General features: G+C 44.6%; 1 protein-coding gene across 6 annotated transcripts in view; it reads left to right on the forward strand.

Moving 5' to 3' along the window:
• Positions 1-18,346, forward strand: part of LOC124291598 — a 93,027-nt gene that overhangs the window by 34,218 nt on the left and 40,463 nt on the right. Inside the window, exon 1 of one of the 6 annotated variants that reach the window (XM_046728623.1) lies at positions 2,284-2,396. The exons of 4 other annotated variants lie outside the window; for them this stretch is intronic. Coding sequence is in view for 1 of the 2 variants with exons in the window: in XM_046728620.1 (XP_046584576.1) it covers positions 7,021-7,230 (210 nt within the window). In the remaining variant the exon portion in view is untranslated. Of the gene's footprint in view, positions 1-2,283; positions 2,397-6,846; positions 7,231-18,346 lie in introns of those variants that run through there. One more of the 6 variants, XM_046728620.1, reaches the window with a different exon arrangement.

An 18,346-nucleotide genomic window follows, 5' to 3' on the forward strand; every position in this document is an offset into this window, starting at 1 on the left:
GTTACATTTATAACAAAATTAAAAGCAACAAAAGAGAAATGAAATTTTGAGTTAAGTCTTTCAGCCTCTCTCCTACTGTAGTCTATTCACACATAATCCTCTGGGTTTGCGTTATGTATACATAAACATGCATCTACAAACTGTCTCAGGTGTCAACTGTGTCATAACACACGTCACAGGTCCGGTGTTCGCTCAGCGCTGTTATTGAATAAACTGGTTAGGGAGCTGCCATTGTTTGATGGTAGCGCTCACGTCCACTTCAAGTCCGCCCAATACGTTCTTCTTTCGACTTGTCTCCGTGATGGCATCTTACTGGTGTTGCGGTTTAAAACAATATTCACGTACTCATTCACCGACTTGCCTACTTATGTCGACATTCTTTGTATTTTCTGTCAAACTGTTTGCAGTAAACACATTGTATTTATTTGAGTATTTGTTTACGACATTCGTATGAACTCGAAACATTTACAAATGTTGATTCGTGCTGAGAGTCAAGGGGTGTTTGTTTTGTAGTAACCCGTGGCAGAATGTTAATCCCCACTGACTGCCCCGACATGGGCGTCTGACCACGTTACGTCGCAACGTCATCCACGCCAGATTCATGTGTACCCGCGCAGGTAAACACATTCTCGATGCACAGTGTAATCCGACAGGGGACATAGACACGATTCCAACTACCAAACATGGCGAGCGGGCTCGTGGTGATGACGTGTCAGTGTTTGTTACTCACAGATCATGATGTAGTCCCAGACATGTCCTGACGGGAAAGTTGAACTTGAGGTTTGAAACTCATCGTGTTGACCCACACATAGATACCCTAATGCTTCTGTAAACTTTGATAAACTGTTCCTTTTGATCAGCAACCGACTGAAAACTGGACACGGAGTAATGCCCGTCGGAATAATACCACTTTGAGTAATGCCAGTCGGAATAATTCCACTTTGAGTGATGCCAGTCGGAATAATGCCTCTTTGAGTAATGCCAGTCGGAATAATGTCACTTTGTTATGCAAGTCGTAATGATGCCACTTTGAGTAATGCCAGTCGGAATAACACTTTTTTTTTTAGTAATGCCAGTCGGAATACTACTACTCTGGGTAGTCCATTTTGCAACAATGCCACTTTGAGTATTGTCCCACGGAATAATGTGACTGTGTTTGATGCCAGTGGGAGAGATAACGCATTATGTAAAAGGACTATCTTTATGTAATGCCTTTTGAAATATTACAACTTTGTTTATTGCATCTCTGTAAAATGACAGTTTGTTGGAAGTCGCTTTGTGTAAAGCCAAGTCGCAGTAAGGTCACCTTGAGTTATGCAACTCGGGTCATGCTGTTTAAGGGGTAGTTTGATAGTAATAGCGTAATATGAAGAACAGATTCGATTCCCCACGTGGATAGAATTGCATTTTTGAAACCGCCTTGTGGTCCCCCAGCGTGAATTGCCGGGTATATTTGTAAAAGGAGCGTAAAACAGTATTCACTGACTGGCGTTTAGGCATTCTGAGCCGACATAATGGTGACATTTATTATCATCAAATGACACGATCTCGCCATGTCCATACTGGTTCCTCCAAGAGTGAAACTATATAGTATTGATTTAGGATATCTACATTTCCTTCACATATAGCCTCGTCACTAGATACCCTCCAAACATGGAGTCAAAAACTAGAGCGATGAAACTCGATTCAAAATGTCGGCAAGGGTATGCTGCCCTCGGGCCACATTTCGCCAGTCAGCAATATTTTAATGTAAAATCGTGTATAAATAATAAGAAATTACAGCTGTACACAGAACTGTATCCATCTGTATCACAGATTGAATAAAGGTCTTGACTTGACAGATCAGTGATTGATGTAAAGAGCAGGGACCAAGGCTGTCATAGGGACAGACTCAAGTCAGTCATTTTCTCCCCCGATCCCCTTATTTCATTCGAATCTAAGACGCACATCGAGTCATGAGATCAAACGGGATTTGTCGACGAGCTCGTCACAGATGAGGTATTAACAGGTACGCATGTACAGGTGAAAATAGGAAGGAAGATAGGAAACTTCGAGTTTGGCAACAGTTCGATGTGTAACCTAACAGTAAAGCTCCAAATCTATGTCCTTAATCCCAAGTTTATTGTCCAGTCAAGTCCTGTTCAAAATGTAGCGCTCACTGACCTCTGTCCTCCCGCGCACCGTGCGAGCAGGGAAAGCCAGTTTTGATAAATATAATACAAACACTATGCGCTCTTAGGACAACAACTCAGTGTATTCACAGATCTCGTGCCACGGATATGACCCTTCAGCTACTATATCGCTTTTAACCTGACCTAAATATCGCGCGACAATCGCGTGTAGGCAGCGAGCGTAGCAGACGACAGCGGGTGGAGCGGATACAAGCAGACGACAAGGTAGGCTAAACGTGCCTCCATCTTTATAAGCTCATAATTTACACCCGGGTCACATCTCGTCGAGTAGACAGTAATGTAGCTTTCAACTGTGGTTCACCTGTAATCAATACACTAAAGCTACAGGTGGACAGCGGCCTGTCATTACCGTAATGTGTCGTCAGATTATTGAGTTATGTCACCCGGCACATGGTGACCGGGTGTACTGTTAAGTGACAGCGGGGTGTGGAACACCAGACGGTTAGCTACAGATGTCAGCCAATCCATACCTGAATATGATACTGAAGTGTGAGCCAGATGCAGTTGTGGACCAGATGCAGTTGTGGACTTAAATTAGATGTAAACCAGTGTTCTGTGCTGTTTGGTATTGTCAACATGCAGGGTTGGACATATCACTATATAAATAGCCTGTATGACGAGATGTCACGATTACCTGCTCTCGAGTCTCACAATTGAGATTGTGTCGAATACGATGTTCGCTAAGTCATGTATCTTCCTTGTGTTATATTGGTCGCTCTTGAGCACCGATTCCATGGTCGTTAACAGGGCTCTGTGTACGCTCACAGCTTGAGATAGCCGACGGTGTATTATTACTGACGCACAATGTACTTCCTGTGCTGGGGATTGAAAGCGACCTTAAAACTCCTCCCGTGTAATAGTGACAGGAGTTGCTTCACAGCGGCCCTGCCCGACCGGGGCCACGAGGTCGACCTGCGTTGTTATATAGGGGTTGGCGATAGGTAAACAGACCTGAGAATTTGGACGACCTGACGAGTCATTGGCACAAGGAGGTTTGTGTCGTATCAGATAGAGTAATGACCACTCCATGATTACAATTAAGGGAGGATTTCAAGGCGGTTCCCATCTCTTGTGTTGAGGGTGAATGAATTTGTCGTGCGCCCCAGTATGGGACAATATCAGTTCATATGCACCCTTGTGCCCTAATATTGTTAAGTAAAGCTCTGCGTAAGGCTACCTGTCTCAACATAGGTCAGTGTCGCTCTGTGTGTGGATTTTCAACTATATAGGACAGTTTATATCAACAGTAAACTTTATGATAAAAACGAACTCAAAAGGACCATCAATCCTAGTTCGTTTTAACCGTAATTCACTATTCGAATAAAACACACACAATGCATAGTTTACTGTACCCAGTATGTTTCATCGCATCCTGATATGGGGCACATCTACCCTGTGCCCCTATACTGAGCACCGACACCGGATATATAACCCTGGACCGTCTAAATGGCAGGGACAGAGAGTTAGGAGGTATGTGCCCTTTCACTGGGTGCTCACCAGTGGATCTCCAGGTGATGCTGTATAAGGCAGTGGTCCTGTCTGTGTCACCCCGGCCCAATAGTGGACACGGCTCCTGCTGTGTGCCCCATGTGCTCCCTCCATGTTGAATTGTGCCCCTGTAAACGACACTTCTAATCTGCAAGTTGAATTCCAGAGCAGACGCTTATACATTTGGGCTGTTGGGTAGCCTAGTGGGTGAAGCGTTCTCACGTCACACCGAAGACCCGGGTTCGATTCCCCACATGGGTGCAATGTGTGAAGCCCATTTCTGGTGTCCCCCGCCGTGATATTGCTGGAATATTGCTAACAGCGGCGTAAAACCATACTCACTCATTCACTCACTCGCTCATGTAAACAGGGATCATCAGTAAATGTACACATCTCCAGTCAATATACCACTGTCCTTTCTGTTAACTGTACGTACACCTGTCTGTACGGCGGTAGCTTATCTCTGTCTAACGATGTGTCTGTAGACACCCAAGTACCTATACCTCTCAATGTTAACTGTACGTACACCTGTCTGTACGGCGGTAGCTTATCTCTGTCTAACGATGTGTCTGTAGACACCCAAGTACCTATACCTCTCAATGTTAACTGTACGTACACCTGTCTGTACGGCGGTAGCTTATCTCTGTCTAACGATGTGTCTGTAGACACCCAAGTACCTATACCTCTCAATGTTAACTGTACGTACACCTGTCTGTACGGCGGTAGCTTATCTCTGTCTAACGATGTGTCTGTAGACACCCAAGTACCTATACCTCTCAATGTTAACTGGACGTACACCTGTCTGTATGGCGGTAGCTTATCTCTGTCTAACGATGTGTCTGTAGACACCCAAGTACCTATACCTCTCAATGTTAACTGGACGTACACCTGTCTGTACGGCGGTAGCTTATCTCCGTCTAACGATGTGTCTGTAGACACCCAAGTACCTATACCTCTCAATGTTAACTGGACGTACACCTGTCTGTACGGCGGTAGCTTATCTCTGTCTAACGATGTGTCTGTAGACACCCAAGTACCTATACCTCTCAATGTTAACTGTACGTACACCTGTCTGTACGACGGTAGCTTATCTCTGTCTAACGCTGTAGACACCCAAATACCTATACCTCTCAATGACTATATCGCGTCGGTTAGGCCGGGTCAGGTATCCCGACATACCTTATCTACAGTCCAGGCAACTATCTATTGTATGAAGGGACACCGGACCCCATCATTATTGTCTCAGTTACGGGCATAAGTACACTCATTCATCGTACAGTGTACAAGTACAGCCTCTTCATTAGTTTAAGTGACACACGTATATCTCTTGTAGATCTCTGCTGGCTTAGTCGGGCCACCAGAACCATCTGTCCTGAGATTCCTCCAGATCCGGTAACGTCAGTGATTTATCGTATGAAAGCATCACAGCATCTTGATCAAAGTGCCCGATAGACAGACTGAAGTGAAACTGTCCTGTCCGACGGGCATTACTCCGTGTCCTGTCTATTTCGGACCCCGATAATACCAGAAGAGACCTAGCTCTTATTGCTCACAAGAACTATTGTCATTCATTACGATGACTAGGAGCGGTGAGTAGCCTAGTGGTTAAAGCGTCCACTCGTCACGCCGAAGACCCGGGTTCGATTCCCCACACGTGCCCGCCGTGATATTGCTGGAATATTGCTAAAAGCGGCGTGAAACCATACGCACTCACTCATTTCGATGATGTGCCTGTGTTGACTTCTCGCGAGAAGCTGTGATTGTTGCCAACCCCCCTCCCCCCCCCTACAACATGTGATACAGGATACCCCTACGGTGTAGATACCCCTACAACATGTGATACAGGATACTGAACATGTGTGATGTCGATACGGTGTAGATACGGTGTAGATACGGTAGATACGGTGTAGATACGGTGTAGATACGGTGTAGATACGTATGCTAATTTAATTATCATGGATCCCGTGGACCATACTGTGTACTTAATCGGTGGTAGCCAACAATATATTGACCAGAAGTCACTTGGTTTGATTGTGAGACACTTTCTTCTTTCCATAAACATGTACCTTCAAAAATATTTGGTACCCGCAACATTCAATTCTCTGTCTAGTTTTGTGATACCTTGTACCGGGTATTCAAATATTTCAAAACGCGTGGAAAAATTAGAAACTCACCACCATATTCACATGAAAGATTCGTTAATCACGTTTAATAATCCGGACAATTAGTCTGATATGGTTACAGTCCAGATTAACAGGGTTTCCTGTATGTAGTCATTTCTAAGGACCATCCATTTTTCATATCTCTGTAGTCGATGTGTAAAGTCACGTCAGAACAATTATAGTAATATGAACAAATCGGTTAGTCCACAATTCTTTTGAGTTGTACACGACCGCATGTATAACCCCAGTGGTATTCCGGCAGATTTGTGACACCCGGGAGGGGGTAAGTATCCGCTGATAATTCCTATACAGCGCTTGCTTTTCAAACGAATCTGTCCTCCAACGGCGACAATTTTCAAACTCTCCCCATCTGGCCTAGATGTTACTCATGTATGTCGTCCATGATGATGTGAAGGGAAGCGAGGTAGCATCATTGAGATTCAGGTATGCCCCTAGCGGGATTACCTGTATCCCAGAGCTGGCTGTGAATGTAGAGAACAGTGCTGTGTTTACGCCCAGATTCACAGTGTGACCCTACTCTGCCGATACTCCGTTGCGTTTGAAATCTCTCCGCTCGGCTGGTTTAACGGGTTTATTGTTTTGACGTTGCGTCTTACCTTGTTTACCCATTACAACCAGGTAAATGTCGAGCCAATGAACTGCAATCAAACGGTCAGTATCGATCTCGGACGTTGATCTTGCCCCACGCGAGGAGCAGACGACAAACGAGGTGTGTCGTGGCGCGTGCCAACTCAAACGAGTGCTTATCTCAGTCGAATCACTGCCCGATGTAGCATCCGTCCCTCCTGTGATGCAGACGAGACACTCATGTGGATAGTTTCCTCTCTCGAACTCAAACTAAACCTTTAATCTTTTCCCGACACACCCTGTACAATTGTCTTCCTAAAACACAAACTCAGAGAGCTCCAGGCTTGAGCACTCTGCAGAGGACATCAATACTTCCATTCATGCGATCCTGCAGTCACTTCGCTGTGTAAGTCGTCATGTTGACAATTCTGAATGAATGTCAGCTCGCCTGAGAAGGAAATTGCTTTACCTGTTGATTCCGTGATGTCAGCGGCTGTCAGATGCGGCGAGGCTGTAGATCTGTGTTCAGAATGTCGACACCAGCTGTTCCAACTTCGTTGAGTATTTCTTGAGTCAGCTTGCAAGGCTCGATGGGAGTGGAGACGGTGTCTATTTCGGGGGTCAGAAATCTACAGGAGTGGACGATGCAGGCCACGCCCGGGGGGAACATTGTACCCGGGGGACACAAGATACCCGGGGGTAGAGCCAATAGACTTGGGGGTCAGCTTCCTAGACCCAGGAACAACCTCTCCATTCCATTAATACGTCGGTCAGGAGTTGGAAGTTTTGTCAACAGGAAGGTAAGCATAATTACTCTTTCTATGACGTGTTTAATGCACGTGAAAATTGCCCAACACGTGCTGTGGGTGTTGTATTGACAATGGCTTTAAGAACCGGTGGTATTGATCTATAGTTTCATAACAAGTCTAGTTTATAATCCGATATCAGTTTCCTTATTTTGCTATACATACACATATAAATTCATTATTACATGACTGATCACAGATCATGAGGCCATCGTTATTACTACACTGACTTCAAGGAAATGACTGTGTAGGAGGCAGGTGTTACTGTCACGGTTCTGTGACATAGTTTGGGGATACCCTCCACTCGGGTAGCGTGTCACATTGTTAGCATACCGGTATGTACATGTACATGTACAGAAACACGCCTGAGGATCTTGTTATATAAGTGTACAATCAGCTGAATTCTATGTCACGCTATGTATTCACATTCTGCGTGGGAGGAATACCATTATATTTTAACGACTAACACTAATAGTTTAAATACATGCAATTAATTTAAAACGTGTGCTTAAGATATCTCTTTTTAATTCATTATATGTGCGTGTATTGATTGGCCTACATAAGTATTTATACGTACAGCGGTACGGTTTACCTAACAACTTGTTTTATTTGTGTAGCACAATAACAGAAGTGCAAGCCATCTTTTGCATTACCAGGAAGCGACCGTAATTGTCGTGTTACGTTTTTGTGTCGCGTCCAATAAGATATCGACTGAGTAGGAAGTGTAATACTATCTAAAACAGTGTACACAATTTATAGAATATGTCATTGATTGGCGAATATGTGTACTTATATAATTTAAATAATAGAAGATCGACAAAAACACCGGGTTGCAGATGAACCTTTCATTTTTTAATTTTTTTAAAACCCATCAACTTTAAACAAACTTGGGATATAAATGACACTATAAATGGACCTTTAAATTTGCTCGTTTTCGGTCGCAGTTAATATGAAGTCGTCGCAGCCTATGGAAATATCTTCGTAATATCCGATATCCCGGCCTTCGTTACGTCCGGAGTTAACGTGAAAGGTATCTTTAGTCATCGCACCTTGGGGAAAGACATTGTTTTCGTAATTACGGATGTTTCTAGCCTTCGATATATAGGAATGTCATGTGACAGTAACGCAAATGATCACGTCAACGTGATGTACTTCGAATTCGCAATAACACAGTTTTCGAAGACAATTTCGTCACATCCGAAGTGGGTCGACCTCTCAGCAATTCAAAACACGTGGTCATTTTGTCACGCCGAGAGACAGCTGTAAATGACAGAATCTGACAAAGATGTTCAAATGGACATTTATCATAATCATCATCGCATTATCAATGCGGGTATTCTACACAATACGGCGGTGTTCGTGTTGTACAGCAAACGCCGGTGTTGCTCGGAACGCCGGCTATCGAGCTAGGCAAGTCAGTGGGTGAAGTGGCAACGTCGCACACAGTCATCAATCTTACGGTACTTCGTCTACAGCGACATGACGACTTAATGAGACAGAGAAGAGCCATAATTCTGTCTTAACAGTTCTCATCTTCATCATCCTGCTGCTCTCGAGGCGTGTAATTACTGCCTTCGACTGACTGATGAGAGTAACCTATGTCTAGTTTTACATGAAATTGTTCATTTGTAGATTTTTCAGGAAATGTTCCGAATGAGGGAGGCTTTAATGCAGACACCAGCTCATCAGGGGCATTGGTTGGGCGAGGGAAATGTATTCACTCATATTCATTTGTGTACGGGATGTTCTCGACAAGATACACCTCCCAGAGTCTATACAGGGTTCAAGTGGACACTTACCTGGGTTTACCTGTGCTTACCTTGTATTAATTAAAGCGAGATCAAAAGTGACGCTCACTCCGTCAGTGACAGGTATTTCCTGTCGGCGTTACGTGGATAGCGGTTTACCGAGGGTCGTGGCTATAAGAGAATGTACAAGGAGTAATTACAATAAAAGTATTTAAACCTTGCCGATATCTCGAGGTTGAATGATCTGTCTTCTCATAACAAATACATGGTCATATTTATATTTCAATTTTAATCCAACATCGGGAATTCGCTGATATTGTCCCCCCATGTCCTCGTCCTGCGATTCCCGAATTCCATGAAAGTTTCACTCTGAATCTGCAGCTCTGCCTTGAAGCCAAATACCACTTAACACAAATATCTAAAGCATTGAGAAGAGGGTGCGACTTTAAGGGAGATTACTGAATAAAATACAGTAATTAAAGGATTGTTTCTAGGAAGATATTTTAAAATGTTGAATATGCGTACCAAATATTGCCATCCTCATCTCATGGTTGTCATAGTTCTTGTCAGCGGTTACATCTTTCTTTCTCTGCGTTTACATTCAAGCAGAATGCGCTACGTACAGTTGACTGTACACTTGGAAGTCCTCGACTTCATGGGGGGCGGCGGGGTAGCCTAGTGGTTAGTGCGTTCGCTCGACACGCCTAAGACCCGGGTTCGATTTCCCACAATGTGTGAAGGCCATATCTGATGTTCACCACCATGATGTTGCCAGAATTTTGCGGCGTAAAACTACACTAACTCACTCCCATCTGTACCATGCGACTCGGCAATACTACGCTAAGCTGTCAACGCGGAGTTGTTTTCTATGTACAGTATGGGTGGGGCGATCGGGACGCACAGCTTGCTGAAGACATCACTGCCACAATAAGTCAGCTGATTAGATTGCAGGGGATGTACTGTGATTATCCGGTACTTGTCTACGGTTACTAGTTACACACTACTGCACACGAGTGAACGGGTATTCGGGTATATGGACACATCTTTCAAATAGATACAGTGACGTGTATCAGGTGAAACACAGGGTGTATCGGGTATCCGGGGAGACACAGGATGTATCGGGTATCCGGAGAGACACAGAGCGTACGGGTATTTGGGGAGACACAGAGCGTTCGGGTATTTGGGGAGACACAGCGCGTTCGGGTATTCGGGGAGACACAGAGCGTTCGGGTATTCATGACGACACAGAGTGTTTGGGTATTCGGGGAGACACAGGGCGTACGGGTATTCGGGGAGAAACAGAGTGTTCGGGTATTCTGGAAGAAACAGAGTGTTCGGGTATCCGGGGAGACACAGGGCGTACGGGTTATCGCGGAGACACAGAGCTTACGGGTATTCAGGGAGACTCTGAGTGTTCGGGTAGTCGGGGAGACACAGCGTACGAGTATTCGGGGAACACATAGTGTAGGGGTATTTGGAGAGACACAGGGTGTACGGGTATTTGCAGAGACACAGGGTGTACGGGTATTAGGAGACGCATTTCATATCACCGACTTCCCTCGGATATCCCGCGCCAGAAAAACCCAATCAAACTCGCCAATCAAACACAAATATCAATACACATTGTCGATGTTGACGTTTCACATGAGGTACTTCATGCTACGTTCAGTCATCACACGACACACCATCCATGCAGCACCTGCCTGCGTGTGATCGTTGAGACTTAAGTACATGTATTTACGTTGTTAATGTCCCACCCCGAGTTCCGCATGGCGAGGCCCGAGTGTGTGCCTCAGTGTTCACCCTGGTAGTTCAGGCGGAACACTGGCAGCAACAGTAGCTCCTGAAGCCAAGTACAATTAACAAAGCCTCATAAAACTAGCAACAGTCAACACGGATGCATTTTATGCTCATGTTCCAACTGAAATGAATATTAACGCTTGTTTAGTATTGCTTTAATCGCAAATATTAATATGGACGTCCGAATGACCGATCCATCATGAATGATAATGTTTGTGTTTCTTTGTATGTCAGATGAATTCTTTTCTGGCAGTGATCAGAATGTTTATATCGCTCTTGACATCCACAAATGCTTCGTTTGAATATCAGCTTCCTGGTAGCTTGAGTTGACATCTAAGGACCCATTCATTAGCGATCAGAGCGGTTGTCGCGATTGCTTTGATTTATCACCGACTAGTCGTGCTCTGTAATATTCTTTCGTTGTGTCTCCCTGTTTCCTATCGTATCCATGCAACATTCCCGTTGACGCTGTAACCTGGGGGAATCGAACCCGAATGTTCAGCGTAACGAGGTAACGCTTTAACCACCGGGCTACCACACCGTATCTGTAGCAGTATTAAAGATATATTCCAGCGTCACAGTGAGTGAGTGAGTGAGTTTAGTTTTACGCCACATTCAGCAATATCCCAGCAATATGGCGGCGGTCTGTAAATAATCGAGTCTGGACCAGACAATCCAGTGATCAACAGCATGAGCATCGATCTGCGCAATTGGGAACCGATGACATGTGTCAACCAAGTCAGCGAAACTGACCACCCGATCCCGTTAGTCGCCTCTTACGACAAGCATAGTCGCCTGTTATGGCAAGCACATGGGTTGCTGAAGACCTATTCTACCCCGGATCTTCACGGGTTCCAGCGTCACAGAGGCACACGTTTAGGGAATCGAACCTGGCATGACCATTACGCTTTAAGCAGTGGGCTACCCCTAATGGACATACATTGCATACGGTTGTCAGCTTGACTATATATACACTATATACACATGTACTCGGGGCTGGAGGCCTTTGATACTGAATAAAGACTCTTGAATCTTGGCTGTCAAAAGTAGGTACATTGAGAGAAAATGCAATTATTTGCTGAAAGTTCAGTAAGTTCTTGGTGAATAATGACACTCATATTGAGTCCGTTTCATGGCTACTGCAACTGTTGTGAATATTTTGCAAATATGTAACGCCATATATGTTTGTTTCATGTGATAAAACTACGGGTATATCGAAGTCATGAAGGCATCCTTTGGTCTCACTGTCCCCGCAACCCTCTGTCGGGGCCTCTCGGAGATGGTCTGCAGAAATCCTGCACGTCTTTAAGCAACACATTATAATCCTACAAGATTGTAACCATCACATTTCCAGTATGCCATGTAAACAGGGCTGCATGGCGCCTCTGAGTAAAGCCCTTGTAAACACAGCCCCAACACTTACTAATTAGGTTAGATTACGTTGAGTTTCACCCCGACGCCCAATCACAGGGGTAGCTTCCGGCAAACAAACATTTGTCTTCAATCAGCAGTATACTTCGAGCCTAGTTTTCTCACTTTCTTATACTCAGGTGATTAGAACGCTACAATTTCCAACAAAAACATAAAACGGATGAAAATAAATGAGATTGTAATTTTTAAATTCTGCCTAACAACAGAGCGTGTGAATAGATCGAGGTCTACACCCTGTGAACAGTGGCCACCAATCGTACAGCTATGGTTAAGATGAGTACATAGTGCAGATATACTTGAATCATGTTACACGATATGGGCTTGAGAATCTCCCGGTACGGCCCCCAATATCAATATGGAGTGAGTGCTACCAATGGTTTACGCGACGATAACACTAATGTCAATGGCCCTAGTAATTGTGTTAGGTTGACAGATAACGATATGGTACCTGGTTATTTCTCTATTAAACGCATTAATCTCCAGATACGGCAAATTCACGCCTCACGATTGTGATAAGGTGTGCAGACTGTACCTGCTGGTTGAGACAGGCTCACACAGATTGATTACTCAGCATATTTGTTCAGAGTGGATGTTATGTGTCTATAGCCACATTTAGTGAAAGGTCATACCGATCACAACCTAGTATATTTAGTCACCCTGACCATGACGTAATTATTCGTTACAGTGGAGGGTGAGTGGACAGTATTTTGCCTTTATTCTGTTCGGAATGAATGTTTCAGTTTTGTTTGATGTTAATTGTTCGCTGACATTTCTGATGAATGTTTCGCTGAAAATTCTGTTGAATGTTATGACATTTCTGTTGAATATGTTGCTCACAGTTCTGTTGAATGTTATGCTGAAAATGGCGTGGGATGTTTTACTGACAGTTGTGTTGAATGTTCTGCTGACATTTCTGTTGAATGCTCTGCTGACAGTTGTGATGAATGCTCTGCTGGCAGTTATGTTGAATGCTCTGCTGACAGTTGTGATGAATGCTCTGATGGCATTTCTGTTGAATGCTCTGATGGCATTTCTGTTGAATGCTCTGCTGACATTTCTGTTGAATGCTCTGCTGACAGTTGTGATGAATGCTCTGATGGCATTTCTGTTGAATGCCCGGCTGACAGTTGTGTTGAATGATCAACTGACAGTTGTGATGAATGCTCTGCTGACAGTTATGTTGAATGCTCTGCTGAGAGCTATGTTGAATGCTCTATTGAATGAATGCACAATGCCATTTAGCAATTCGTCAAATATGTTATAATGGTTGAGTCCCATCCGGGATTCGAATGTACACTCTCATAGTCAGGCACCTTATCGCCAATACACAAACTCAGCCATCTAACCCACTCGGCCACCTTGCGGTCTGGAACCACTAGATTGTGGCCATGCTAATGCAGTGATCGACACCGTGAGCATCCATCTTATCGAACGAGTGACGAGCTAGATAATTGTAAACTAGAATCCTCGTAGATAACTGGCGGGATTTATTGGTTGTGTTATACAGCCACCCACGTCCTCTGGTTCCCGTAAGGGGTGACTAAGCTGTGTATCAGATGGACACAATGATTGTGTATCAGATGGACACACAAGCTGTATATCAGATGGTACATTAAATTACCAGTAAAACAAAATTATTTAGGAACCGCCATCGTGGTTTGTAAGTATCTTGCTATCATTATGAACCACTGACCAATATGTTGCACAGAGCCACCATGGTTCCGTCTACACCGTGAATCCTTCACAATCTTCACACTTTCTGTGAGTTGAGTATCGGCACCTGGCCAGCGGACGTTACCTGACGTCGGTTCCTTTGAAGTTGATTACCTGTATCGGATTGCTAACACAGTACTCATAATTAGTGGATGAGTTGATAGATCGATGTATATTTTCCTGACCCATGAACTATTAACACTGTTATGACCCGGAGTTTTTGAGTGCGAGTAATGCATGTGTTGACCCTTTCCTTTCTCACGGCTTCCCCGTGAAGATTTGTGAATTTCCTCTTTGATTATATAATCTTGAGTAACGGATTATAGTCCGATTAAGAATACTAAAGGGTACGAAATCCAATAACTAACTCACTAATGAATGGGGATTATCTTTAATCATCTGCCTTTGTACCACTGAAGCGACACTCGTCATATTTAAGTCATAAATTGTTTAAGGGACCTTATGTTTTGTATTACATAACGATAGGATTGGAAGGTGACCTTTGCTGTCGTATCCAATTGTTTATTTTCAGTGCTTGAATTTCATCTCATTGTCTCTGAGTGGCTGTATCAAAGAGTATTTGTTCGAAGAGGAGCGGTGATTTGAATTGGTCTTAACTGTAATATTTCCAGGCTTTCTCCCAGTGTTTTTCATAAAGCCGATGTATATATTGGCGCCCATGTTTTATACGTCAGATCGTCGTCGACGATGTCGCCAAACGGACTAAAGTAACGAACGCCGAGAGTTAACCCGCACGCGTGGCTTCAATCTCAATTCAATATTTGACGACAGTTTACATAGGATAGCATTGCCTTTGTTGCGTGTTGTGTGCTGTGTGTGTTTGGAACAGCGGAATGTGTTGTGTCAGCATTCCGCCATCATCACTTGGTGCAGTCTCAGCAACATGGATTAAGACGTTTGAGTACAGGGACGGAATTAAACCTGGTATACCTTCCTCCTAATCCCCGTCGCCATAACAACACGATGCCTGAAGATTTTCGTTTCAGTCCGAAGTAGGTTCACGTCCCAGTTCCATTGTTTCAGAAAGCTCGTTACTTCGGTGTAACGTCGAGACGCGTCGAGGACCATGTTCGTCAAGTAAACCGCGATGTCGAAGTCGCTGCCCCACAGTCCTCACAGAGTATTAGACTAATTAGAGTCGTGACAAAGTCGCTATTCTTCCACCCTCACTGTCGCCTTCCCGTCCCCTCGGATTTGCATCGCCCACCCCTCATTTAGCACCTGTCTGTTAACTGGTATTTCAACTGGAGATACATGCTTCAACTTTCACAAGCGTTATTTTCCGCGTGTTTTTTAGTTGTATTGCGCTCTCACAGCGGAGAGAGCCAATTATTTTGTCATGCCGCCACGTCCTGTTGTAATGTTGTCAATGTTGCAGCCGTCAGTGTCGGACAGACGGGCAGGTTGCATTGTCGCATTCCTGCAGTGTATGTCAGATCCGGGGTGACGAGCTAGTGACGACAGTTACATTGTTGTAACAGTTTAGGAAGACATGAGGTGACGAGCTGGGGACGACATCTATGTTATAATGTATAGGAAGACACGGGGTGACGAGCTAGTGACGACAGTTACTTTGTTGTAACAGTTTAGGAAGACATGAGGTGACGAGCTGGGGACGACATCTATGTTATAATGTATAGGAAGACATGAAGTGACGAGCTAGTGACGACAGTTACATTGTTGTAACAGTTTAGGAAGACATGAGGTGACGAGCTGGGGACGACATCTATGTTATAATGTATAGGAAGACATGAAGTGACGAGCTGGGGACGACATCTGTGTTATAATGTATAGGAAGACACGGGGTGACGAGCTGGAGACGACATCTATGTTATAATGTATAGGAAGACACGGGGTGACGAGCTAGTGACGACAGTTACATTGTTGTAACAGTTTAGGAAGACATGAGGTGACGAGCTGGGGACGACATCTATGTTATAATGTATAGGAAGACACGGGGTGACGAGCTGGGGACGACATCTATGTTATAATGTATAGGAAGACACGGGGTGACGAGCTGGGGACGACATCTATGTTATAATGTATAGGAAGACACGGGGTGACGAGCTAGTGACGACAGTTACATTGTTGTAACAGTTTAGGAAGACATGAGGTGACGAGCTGGGGACGACATCTATGTTATAATGTATAGGAAGACACGGGGTGACGAGCTGGGGACGACATCTATGTTATAATGTATAGGAAGACACGGGGTGACGAGCTGGTGACGACATCTATGTTATAATGTATAGGAAGACACGGGGTGACGAGCTGGTGACGACAGTTACATTGTTGTAACAGTTTAGGAAGACACGGGGTGACGAGCTGGGGACGACATCTATGTTATAATGTATAGGAAGACATGAGGTGACGAGCTGGGGACGACATCTATGTTATAATGTATAGGAAGACACGGGGTGACGAGCTGGGGACGACATCTATGTTATAATGTATAGGAAGACACGGGGTGACGAGCTGGTGACGACATCTATGTTATAATGTATAGGAAGACACGGGGTGACGAGCTGGTGACGACAGTTACATTGTTGTAACAGTTTAGGAAGACACGGGGTGACGAGCTGGGGACGACATCTATGTTATAATGTATAGGAAGACATGAGGTGACGAGCTGGGGACGACATCTATGTTATAATGTATAGGAAGTCACGGGGTGACGAGCTGGGGACGACATCTATGTTATAATGTATAGGAAGACACGGGGTGACGAGCTGGGGACGACATCTATGTTATAATGTATAGGAAGACACGGGGTGACGAGCTGGGGACGACATCTATGTTATAATGTATAGGAAGACACGGGGTGACGAGCTGGTGACGTCAGTTATGTTGTAGTGACTGTACAGGAAGACACGGGGTGACGAGCTCGTGACTAACTCTTATTTTAGTTTCTTGCCAGTTTCCGAGATTGACCTGGGGCGGTGGGGTAGCCGTGTGGTTAAAACGTTCGCCCATCACACCGAAGGCCCGGGTTCTATTCCCCTTATGGGTACAATGAGTGGAGCCCATTTCTTGTGTCCTCCACCGAGTTATTGCTATAATATTGCTAAAAGTGGCGTAAAACCCAACTCACTCACTCCGAGATTGACCAATCTCCCATCATAATACCGAATCACCTAACTACGACCCTTCTCCACTGTATGTGATTGGGTGATTGTTTGTTTGACTAACAACAACAGCATACCAGCTCTATAAATGTACGGATGGATCGTGACAGGACAATCCAGTGACTGACATCATGAGCGACAAGCTATGCAATGACATGTCAACCAAGCCTGACCACCCTATCAGTCGCTCTTACGACAAGCATGGTTGCTGAAGACGAATTCTAACCCAGATGTATTGGGTGATCATAATTGACACACGTGCTATGTCCTGGGCCTTCAAGTATAGCAGTTAGTACCTACAGACCAGCGTCTCCTCTCATGGAGACGTGTTGTTACCGAAGCTGTATCTGAATCAGTATTTGATGGTGTACCAGTTACCGGCCCAACACTGTCTTTAACCTCAACGCTACAACGGCTTAGCCATGGAGCTGGGACAAAAAGTCAGACATGAGATGTGATTGAACCGAGTTGACAGATATTTAGCCGGGCCATGTGACTGCAACCAATATTTGTATGTGTGCTCGGGGATGAAGGGATCGGTTAGACTGGGCTTGTTGTGTCGAAGCGAGGGCAGCACGACCACCAGTCTGGTTTGAACCGTCAGTGTTTCAGTACATGTGAAGGGCTACCGTTGCGCAATAGCTGATTTAACTGCGAGTGACAATCCACAGGGCATAGTGTCGTGACCTTAGAGAGCGCAGCTGTCAAAGTGGCGCGAGAGGCGATCTGCAGGGAGGGGGAAGCTTCCTAAATTAGACGGTGTCGGTGACGACTGAAACGTCATCATGCCTTACATCGAGGAGTCGTGTGTGTGGTGTGATTTCCAAGTCATGGTAGGTGGTTTAGTCAGGGAAATATTCATATATGGGTTCACCGATGTGCTGTTTGAATATCAATGCATGATGTTTTTAATACATGTGTACGTTTTGACATGTATGTGTCTTTGTAATTTAAATATTTCATGCAGAGAACCCCCTTCCACTTTCGTGAAGTTTTCAAGACGATAGCAACCCTGCAGACTTTATTTGATTTTTAATGTGGTTGTTGTTTAATGCCGTACTAAGCAATACTCTAGCTATATGAAGGCGTTATGTAAATAATTGTGGATCAGACAATCCAGTGATTAACATCAGGGGCATCAATCTGACCAAATGGGACATATGCGTCACCCAAGACCGAGAGCCTGACCACCAGATCCTGTTTTAATCTTCTATTACGACAATCATGGGTTGCTGAAGGACAGTTCTTACCTCAATCCTGCAAGCAACGATT

The sequence above is a fragment of the Haliotis rubra genome, unplaced genomic scaffold (genome assembly GCF_003918875.1).
Source record: "Haliotis rubra isolate DU_JTF1 unplaced genomic scaffold, ASM391887v1 Scf498, whole genome shotgun sequence".
NCBI classification, from domain to species: domain Eukaryota; kingdom Metazoa; phylum Mollusca; class Gastropoda; order Lepetellida; family Haliotidae; genus Haliotis; species Haliotis rubra.